This window comes from Micromesistius poutassou (genome assembly GCF_964030765.1).
Source record: "Micromesistius poutassou genome assembly, chromosome: 14".
NCBI lineage: Eukaryota > Metazoa > Chordata > Actinopteri > Gadiformes > Gadidae > Micromesistius > Micromesistius poutassou.
Genome location: NC_140284.1, coordinates 12,189,933 through 12,199,932, shown reverse-complemented (window position 1 = coordinate 12,199,932; position 10,000 = coordinate 12,189,933). Strand labels below are relative to the sequence as shown.

Below are 10,000 nucleotides of genomic sequence, written 5' to 3'. Positions count from 1 at the left end.
TTAAGCTGTTGTCTATCTGGGGGCTAGGTCTTTAGCCTGTCGTTGTGTCTCTATGCTAGCTGTTGTCTATCTGGGGGCTATGTCTTTAGCCTGTCGTTGTGTCTCTATGCTAGCTGTTGTCTATCTGGGGGCTATGTCTTTAGCCTGTCCTTGTGTCTCTCTCTGTGTCGTCAGGCTGAGCTCCGGTTCCTGCTGGATGTGAACCAAAGTAGTACACCTGGTGATGTCATCATCTCTATGAACGCCAGCAGGTAAATTACATCATCAATCCACAGCTGCTTTTGGAATAAAACATATATAAATATGGATGTAAAATACATCCAAATATATTATTAATGTGACAAATGTGTTAATAATGTGAAGAAAATCATAAAATAGTTATATTTGACAAATCCTTTTTTTAGGATTGTGCATTCATTGTTGTGTTACTGATTTGTTTTTGTATTAATTGTGCTAATATCATTATTGTGTTATTAGTTTTCTTATGAATTATGTTAAACTGTGGTTCATCCTCTTCCAGTGATAACTATGAGCATGAAGACTATCTCCATGACAACGCAGTCAGACTGGTCCTACCCCTCAGATATGGAGTTGACATCAGCATCCACGGGTCTCACTCTCCTGAATCATTCTGTCTGTCCTGTCTCACTCTCCTGAATCACTCTGTCCGTCCTGTCTCACTCTCCTGAATCACTCTGTCTGTCCTGCCTCATTCTCCTGTTTCACCATCTCTGTCCATGTCCTGTCTCACTGACTCCTTCATGTCTCACTCTCTACCGTCTGTCTCAATCTCCATCCTGATCTGTCTATTTGTTTGCATGATCTCTGTCTCTCTCTCTAGCTGTGTGTCTCTAACAGTCTGTCTCTCTCTCTAGCTGTGTGTCTCTAACAGTCTGTCTCTCTCTAGCTGTGTGTCTCTATTTAACGGTCTGTCTCTCTCTAGCTGTGTGTCTCTATTTAACGGTCTCTCTCTAGCTGTGTGTCTCTATTTAACGGTCTCTCTCTCTAGCTTTGTGTCTCTAACGGTCTGACTCTCTCTAGCTGTGTGTCTCTAACAGTCTGTCTCTCTCTCTAGCTGTGTGTCTCTAACAGTCTGTCTCTCTCTAGCTGTGTGTCTCTATTTAACGGTCTGTCTCTCTCTCTAGCTGTGTGTCTTTATTTAACGGTCTGTCTCTCTCTAGCTGTGTGTCTCTATTTAACGGTCTCTCTAGCTGTGTGTCTCTATTTAACGGTCTCTCTCTCTCTAGCTTTGTGTCTCTAACGGTCTGACTCTCTCTGGCTGTGTGTCTCTAACAGTCTGTCTCTCTCTAGCTGTGTGTCTCTAACAGTCTGTCTCTCTAGCTGTGTGTCTCTATTTAACGGTCTGTCTCTCTCTAGCTGTGTGTCTCTATTTAACGGTCTCTCTAGCTGTGTGTCTCTATTTAACGGTCTCTCTCTCTCTAGCTTTGTGTCTCTAACGGTCTGACTCTCTCTGGCTGTGTGTCTCTAACAGTCTGTCTCTCTCTAGCTGTGTGTCTCTAACAGTCTGTCTCTCTAGCTGTGTGTCTCTATTTAACGGTCTGTCTCTCTCTAGCTGTGTGTCTCTATTTAACGGTCTCTCTCTCTCTCTAGTTTTGTGTCGCCCACATCCTTTGTGTTTGGGAACCAGGAGACCTCACAAGTCAAGTGTTTTTCTGAATCCTTCAACTACACGTACAAGGTAGTAATATGAATACAATAACATTACACATCAATAAGAAAATAACATAATACATTCACATAACATGTTGATAAGATAATAATATTAATACATTAACATAATACAATAACATAACCTTATCAACATGATAATATTATTTATACAATAACATTACATTAAAATATTAATATAATGTAACTGTACACATACAAACTGTGTGTGTGTGTGTGTGTGTGTGTGTGTGTGTGTGTGTGTGAAGGTGTTGAATGTGGGTCCCAGTAGGTCAGTAGGGACGGTGGTGGAGGTGGATCTTCCTAAAACGGTCTCACCTCATCGCTACAGACTGCTCCAGCTGGTGGACTGGCAGGTTGGTTATGATCTACAATATTATCATGATGAGTTATAGGATTATAGTCCATATCGTCTATATTCTCATTATTAATATTGGGATTAATGTTTGCGTGCCTCTGTGTCTGTCTGTGTGTCTGTCTTTCTGTGTCTCTGTCTCTCTATCTGTCTGTCTGTGTCTGTGTGTCTGTCTGTGTGTCTGTCTGCCTGTGTCTCTCTGTCTGTCTCTCTGTGTGTCTGTCTGCCGGTGTATATCTGTTTGTCTGTCTCTCTGTGTGTCTGTCTCTCTATCTGTCTGTCTGTCTGTCTCTCTGTGTGTCTGTGTGTCTGCCGTTGTGTATCTGTGCACCAGATTGGTGGGTTTGTTTTGTGTCTCTTCCTGCCGTTCAGCCACAAGCGGGCGTGAGATAGCATAGGGGCATGACTTCCCATGGCTTTGCTTACCAAAGATTACATTTACATTCAGGGCGTTTATCAGACGCTTTTATCCAAAGCGACTTACATAAGTACATTTGTCAGAAGAAAGAGAAACAACAATATATCGCTACAGTAAGGATGTTCATAGAACCAAGTGCCAAGAATTTACAATCGCTAGGTTAACCCGTTCCCTGTATACAACAAAGATAGCTAGGAGAAGACTCTACACACAATGCTAAATACTATTTTTTTAGGTGCAAGGACGTACAATAAGTGCCTAGTGTCCTGACAGGTCGGTCAGGGGTTCATGAGGATGTTGGGTGACCTCCCCCGCCCACTTCCTGTTTCCTTGAAAGTCTCTAGTGGGGTTCTAGTGGGCTGTCGTCCGACTCAGAGCAGCCAATAGGCTTCCTCCAACCAGGCCCACCTCTATACAGCTGATGTGAGGATGTTCTGAACTCACACTAACATCTTAGTGTGAGAACCACTGAGCCACAGCTGATACAGGGCTGGCCGCTCAGACTTTTGGAGCTTCCTCTGACTACCAAGGCACCAACCATCAGGAGTGTGTCAACCAGCCTCTGAACAGCTGGGAGGGGGACTGGGAGGGGAACTGGTGGGAGGTGGTATTTGATATTTCTGTCATCCTATTTTGTGTCTCAGGTGTCTCAGGGCTGGTGTGGTCGTGGAGAGGGGGAGTCAGGGGGGTCTTCAGCGCTGGAGGACTGTGATGTCCCTCATCTCTCCTTCATCAGACACCTCTTCCTCTTCTTCTTCTCATCCTCCTCCTCCCGCACAATGGTACACACACACACACACACACACACAGTCACACACACACACGCACGCACGCACGCATGCTCGCGCGCGCACACACACACACACCCGCACACACACACACACACACACACACACACGCACATTGACTTGAAGCACAGGACTTCGGAACTTCCTACGGCTGTGAACGCCATCTCGTGTGAGATTGCTTAATTGCGTAAAAAAGACATAGAAGCCTGAAATCTGTCCCGTGACCATGAATATCCAGGAAGCATGTGGCATAATATGGTAATACGGACCTACAACAGCCCTAGAGCCGTTGTGAATAATTTGCCTTTTTACCATGTGAGTAATAAGGACTCAGCCAGACTATGTTGTTGGGAAACAGTCCGGAAGCCTTACCTTACCTAGTACTATGGAGTTAAATAACTTCGGAGCTTCCTATGAAAGTGAAATGGTTTTGTGGAACACTTTCATATTAACTGTTGAGTCCCTAAGAGGTAGGTTGCTAAGAAAGTTAGCAACTATGCTTTTGGGAGACAAACCCCAGGTCAGTACCCTGAAGGCCGTAGTACATAGTGGCTTACTAACATATTAAAGAACTGATTATTGATATTCAATGTATTGAGTAGGATACAAAGTACTTTGGTGGTATAGTCATGTGTGTGTGTATGTGTGTTTGTGTGTAGTTCTGTAGCCACGGTGACCTGCTGTGTGAGCGGTTAGTGTGTAACCTAGGTAACCTGGAGCCGGGTAGCGAGGCCACCATCGCCCTGGAGATAAGACTGAATCCCGCAGTCCTGCAGCACAGCCCGGTATGTTGACGCTACATTAAAGATAATCCACAGAAGGCTGTGATCAACCGCACCAGGCACCAGGGCCCCCACACACAGGGCCCGCACACCAGGGCCCCCACAAACCAGGGCCCCCACACACAGGGCCCCCACAAACCAGGGCCTCCACACACCAGGGCCCCCACACACCAGGGCCCCTGCACACACAGGGCCCCCACAAACCAGGCCCCCCACAAACCAGGGCCCCCACACACCAGGGCCCATGCTACTGTATCTCAAAGGATAACTCTCACTCTCTGTTCTCTGTGTTCATGGGGAAAAAAGCGTGCGTGGTTTGATTTCTGGGTCACACTCAGGCCAGGCATCAATCAATTAACCAGGGTTCTACCAGGTCCCCTCAGAGCTGGGCTCTGGCTCCTCAGTGAGCAACACTCACCAACATTAACAAACAGATGGCGACCAAACAAACGTATCTCTCTGTCGGGGTCCTTAATGTTAGAATCTAATCTAAGCCACTAAGCACTCTTATAGGACGTCATGATGCTCCTTAACTTAATCATGTTACTACAGTAGGCTACTGTAAACCATAGACTGTATGCTTACTACAGTAGGCTACTGTAAACCATAGACTGTATTATTACTACAGGAGGCCACTTTAAACCACAGACTGTATGATTCAACACAATGTTACTACAGTTAGCTACTGTAAACCACACACTGAGTTGAGATGATTGAATTTACTTCTTCTTTGTGTGAGTCCCGAGCAGGGTTGAACCCCATCCTCAATGTTTCTGTACATCTTATTAATATGTACAGGGTCGTCATAGTTTGATGCTGCTGGAAAGTTCGGCCATCTTGACGTCTCCTAGCAACGGAGATCAAAGCGTGTTGCTGCAGCCTCAAGCCCTGGCACAGGTAACTATGGAAACCATACCTTCTACACTCTACACTATTAATATACACTAGACACTGGACTAGCACTATACACTGATGTATGTATGTAATAGGTTGTTTTATTACAGTACTGTGAGTTCTGCAGTACAGACTGTTTCACTGCAGTACATAGAGTTTTACTGCAGTACAGAGAGCTTCAATACGTACTTTTGGTTGCAGTACAGAGGGTTTATATGTGTACTTTTGGTTGCAGTACAGCGGGTTTATATGTGTAATTTTGGTTGCAGTACAGCGGGTTTATATGTGTACTTTGGTTGCAGTACAGAGGGTTCTGATGGGTTCTAACATGTAGTTCTTTGTGCGTCCTGCAGGTGGTGCTAGAGGCTCATTCCTTCCAGAAGCCATCAGGCAGGGTTAAACTCTTGATCATCATCATCAGTCTGGTTCTGGGCCTACTGATCCTGGCCCTCCTCATCTACTGCCTGTGGAAGGTAACATTCATTCTCATCATTCTCTTTCTATAGTGTTAGGAATATGATGACACAACAAAGGATAATACAAGTGGTCCAGTCCCTCCTGTTCTACTGCCTGGGGAAGGTTTTATAGTTTATAACCTGCTACAGTATGCTCATGTATATTAATAATGTTTATTAGATATTGTGTTTCAGGCGGAATCTCACTCCTTGGATTGATTCTTATTTATAAAATCTCAGCGGCAGGATGATATTAAACTCTGATCTTGTGTTCCAGGCTGGGTTCTTTAAGAGAGAGTTCCAGGACGAGGCCAAGAGAGACAGCTGGGACTACGTCTCCAAGAGCACCTCCTCCTCCTGACCTCCTCCTGATCTCCACCTCCTCCTCCTGACCTCCTCCTACTGACCTCCTCCTGATCTCCACCTCCTCCTCCTGACCTCCACCTCCTCCTCCTGATCTCCACCTCCTCCTCCTGACCTCCTCCTCCTCCTCCTGACCTCCACCTCCTCTGCCTTTTACTCATCTCCTCCACCACCACATCCTCACCTCCTCCAGACTATTCACAGCGCTGCAGAGCAGCCTGTTTCCTGACTGAAGCCCTTGATGCCATGTGAGATGTGTGCCTTGCTGACCGCCTGCTGTCTGTGTGATTCTCAGATTAGTAATCTTTTATTATTATTTAATTCTGTGTTATTCTCAGATCTGTCTTCTATATTATTATGTGTTTTTTACACCAGGGCTGTTTTATTTGTGCCATAGCTTTGAGGTAGGGGTTGAGGTTTATGGCAGGATGGGATATAATATTGATAGTAGGTTTTGGTCAGTGTACAATTCCATGAACATAAGAATCGTTGTGTTTTTGATACCTTAGACTTTTTATAATCATAATCACCATCTCACTTGTAAGATATGACCTGTAGGTGATGTCGGGCCACTACCGGCCAATGGCTGCTCACGGCTGGAAGGGGACAGGTGGTGGGGGGGGGGGGTTCAGTTGGTTGCTAGGCGCCACATCCGCCCCCCCACTGCACCTTGGAATCATTTAAAAACATTGAACCATTTAAATTGCATTTAGCAAGAAAGCGTTTCTTTGTTTGTACGCATCAAGGTACATTTCGTTCCGCAGATGAAATTAGAACAAATTGAGCCGTTCTGAACGGTCTCCGGTCTGAGGGAGACAGGACCACGCCCAGGGTAAACGTAATGTTGGGACATGAACACGTTCAACTAACCGTCCCCATCTGCAAGTGCTGAAGAGTTTGGATATATGTATATTTTTGGTTAACGAGAGAGACTTCATGTTTCATAATTTCGTCATGTTTGTATTTGTTAAAATAAGTTATTAAACATGTCAGCTAACAAAAGTCTGTATGTATCAACACTGGAAGGGACTTTGAGGGAGAGCCAGTATAAGGGGTCTCAGTGTGTTTCAGAGGCTCAATTCTTAAATCGTTACATTAGCTCCCTGTATGTCAGAGAATTGATTTTAAAATCATGTTGCTAACCTATGGTTAGCAACATGATACATGGCATGATACATGGTTTAGGGCCAAAATATTTAACTGATATGCTTCCACTACATAAGCCTTCCAGGCCACTAAGATCCTCTGAGACCAATCTGTTAATTATCCCCAGAGTCAACACGAAAGATGGAGAAGCAAGATTTAGTTACTATGCAACAACTAGCTGGAATAAACTCCCTGAGGATTTAAGACTCTGATAGCTTTTAAAACAAGACTGAAGACTTTTATGTTTGCTTTAGCTTTCTGCTAAATCTACAATGCTTTTTTAACTTTGCCTTTATTTTCTATCTATTTTTTATTTTATTACTAACTTTGCCTTTATTTTCTATTTTTCACAGAGAGATACATGATCTGATACCAGAGCGACTGGGTCTATTTCAGAGACGTGTCTATTTCTGTTAGAGTCCTAGAATCTGGGTTGTCCCAGAGAAAGGACCAAGTTCTGTCTATTATTTTCTTTTATTGTATGACAATGTTTATATGTGAAGCACTTTGAGTCTGCCTTGTGTATGAAAAGTGCGTTATAAATAAAGTTGCCTTGCCTTGCCTAAAAAATGTAACGCCAAATGCTTATTATTTATGTTGTGGTTCTGTATTTGTGGGGGTAAACCGTCCCAGTGTTCTCCTGACTCCAGTAGGGGGCGCTCCCTGTCTGCTGTTTGTTTCACATTCTGTGGCTGAGTGTCCTGTGGTCCGCCCAGCAGCAGAGCCTCAGCTCCACCGCCTGAACCTCCGCCTGAGGTTCATCTCACTTGTTTTGTTTGAAAAAAAAAACATAATTTTGTCTATTTCTGTAGATTAATGTTGAAATACCTTAATTGTCACATTTGTCACCTATAATAAATTGTAAAAAATAAATCAAATAAACAAATCGATATTTCTTCCTTTTATTCCTTTAACTCTACCCTTATGTGTGTGTGTGTGTGTTTGTGTTTAACATGCAGTGAGTTAGTGCTGGTTGGGGTTTAGCTCTTTGTTTAGCTAGTGGTTGGGGTTAAGCAGGCAGTCAGTGTTTCTGTGTGCTAGCAGTTTGTTGTAAGATTACTGTTGGCTAGCGGACCGTGCTAGCTGTCTGGTAGATCAGATGCAGCTGCAGGACATCACAGGAGAGTCGACCTTCTCCACCTCTTCTCCGTACAGAGAGATGAGTCTGGGATGAACCCTGAACACAGAACCAAGAGTCACACACCGACGCACTGAGACCCCACCGGGAGGACAGACCCCGCTGGAGTCCGTCCCTGCTGAAGGGGGGGGTTAGGTGGGGGTGGGGTTAGGTGGAGGTGGGGGTGGGGTTAGGGTTAGGTGGAGGTGGGGTTAGGTGGGGTTAATGGTGAACCTACCTGACCACTACTTCATGGGCCATCTCCACCAGCTCTCCGTCTATATTCCAGGGGAATGAGCCTTCTGATTGGTCCCCTGATGTGGCCTCCTCCTTCTCCCCTTTCCCAGGACAGCCAACCACAGCATAGGGGCGGAGCTTCACAGCTGTGACTGAACGTGTCTCAACGAATGATGGACAGCTCTGTAAACAAAGGCCAACAGGACGCAGTTTAACACAGATTGATCCTTTATACATTAAATCAAATCTGCTGCTTGTTGATTAAATGGAACATTTCCCATGATGCAGTTGTTAAAGCAAAGAAGCTCTCTCTCTCTTCCTCCTACCTCTCTCTCTCTCTCTCTCCCTCCTACCTCTCTCTCTCTCATAGCTCTCTCTCACCCTCCCTCCCTCCTACCTCTCTCTCTACTCCTACCGCTCTCTCTCCTATCTCTCTCTCTACCTCTCTCTACAGACAGACAGACAGGTACCTGTTCATCTGGGCAGCTGTATCTCTTCAGATGTCTGATGAACTCTGACCTGGAAGCGTTTCCCACGGTGATGAGCTCGGCGCTGCCATTGGTCAATCTGACTCAAACACAAGAAATAGACAAAAGAGCTTAGTCACACACACACACACACACACACACACATTTGATTCATTTATTTGGAATGACCAATACTACAACACCATAGCATCCAAATATTAATAAAAAGCCCATTATGTCTCACACAACAACACAAACACTGTGCAAGTATCCACGACCAAGTGAATCAGTAGAGATAAATAGATAGTTATAGTTATATTATGGGTAGAGATGACAGCGCCTTCTCCATACATGCAGACTGCCTATGATTGCTGACACAGAGCAGTATTTGGCTATTTGCTTAGAGTTCTTCTTATTCAGTCCAGCAATTTTCAATCCTCTAACACAGAGTCTATGAACATGTCCAATGCTACCATGAATGAGTCTAGTAGTTTTGTGCTATAACCACCTACTGTCAAAGCTGGCTGATGTATGAACCAGTTGTATTTGTTGTTTGTATGTATTGTGCTTAGTCCATGTACTTTGCGTAGTTCATTCACTGTAATGTCAACAATGTGATCGTGACAGGCAGTGTATAGTCCTTTAAATGTGGGGAATCCGTTCAATATGGAACGTTTCATAACAATATGGAACGTTTCATAACAATTGTTTATTGTTATGTAATAAGCAGAATGGTTCATGACGGTTTGGAAACCATAAAGAAAGGTTATATTGAGTGGGGAGTGCTTGCAGTCTAGCTTGAGCTTTCACATTTTTGAATGCCTGCGTTAACAGCTGGATTACGGAGCGCCGAGTGTGAAACTGCTGGGTCCGCACACTGTAGGCACGCGAGTTTACCCTGGAGGAGCAGGGTACACACACACACACACACACAGGGCCCACTGGGTGTTACCTGGTGTTGGGGGCCCTCTGGGGGTTACCTGGTGTTGGAGGCCCACTGGGTGTTACCTGGTGTTGGGGGCCTTCTGGGGCCCTCTGGGGGTTACCTATTGTTGGGGGCCCTCTGGGGGTTACCTGGTGTTGGGGGCCCTCTGGGTGTTACCTGGTGTTGGGGGCCAGTCCTCGGGGGGCGTGGGGACTCAGACTGGGGATGGCCATGATGCTGATGCTCAGGTAGACTCCTGGCCTCGTCTCCCAGGACAACCCTAGCAACAGACCACACAGACCAGGTGTCACAGGAAAGGTTAGGGGGTGTGTGTGTGCTTGTGAGTGTGGGTTTGTGTGCATGT

General features: G+C 45.2%; 2 protein-coding genes across 2 annotated transcripts in view; one reads left to right on the top strand and one right to left on the bottom strand.

The window, feature by feature from the left end:
• Positions 1-7,780, top strand: part of itga4 (integrin alpha 4) — a 40,894-nt gene extending 33,114 nt beyond the window's left edge. The window contains exons 20-28 of the mRNA XM_084478152.1: positions 175-251; positions 521-610; positions 1,612-1,699; positions 1,938-2,045; positions 3,107-3,244; positions 3,910-4,035; positions 4,831-4,929; positions 5,280-5,399; positions 5,659-7,780. Coding sequence (XP_084334278.1) covers positions 175-251; positions 521-610; positions 1,612-1,699; positions 1,938-2,045; positions 3,107-3,244; positions 3,910-4,035; positions 4,831-4,929; positions 5,280-5,399; positions 5,659-5,742 — 930 coding nt within the window. The 3' untranslated portion in view covers positions 5,743-7,780. The remainder of the gene's footprint in view (positions 1-174; positions 252-520; positions 611-1,611; positions 1,700-1,937; positions 2,046-3,106; positions 3,245-3,909; positions 4,036-4,830; positions 4,930-5,279; positions 5,400-5,658) is intronic.
• The window catches only part of cerkl (CERK like autophagy regulator), a 21,998-nt gene continuing 19,771 nt past the window's right edge, over positions 7,774-10,000 (bottom strand). The window contains exons 11-14 of the mRNA XM_084478153.1: positions 9,814-9,916; positions 8,715-8,811; positions 8,246-8,427; positions 7,774-8,067 (exon numbers count right to left, since the gene is read on the bottom strand). Of these exons, the coding sequence (XP_084334279.1) occupies positions 7,986-8,067; positions 8,246-8,427; positions 8,715-8,811; positions 9,814-9,916 (464 nt within the window). The 3' untranslated portion in view covers positions 7,774-7,985. The remainder of the gene's footprint in view (positions 8,068-8,245; positions 8,428-8,714; positions 8,812-9,813; positions 9,917-10,000) is intronic.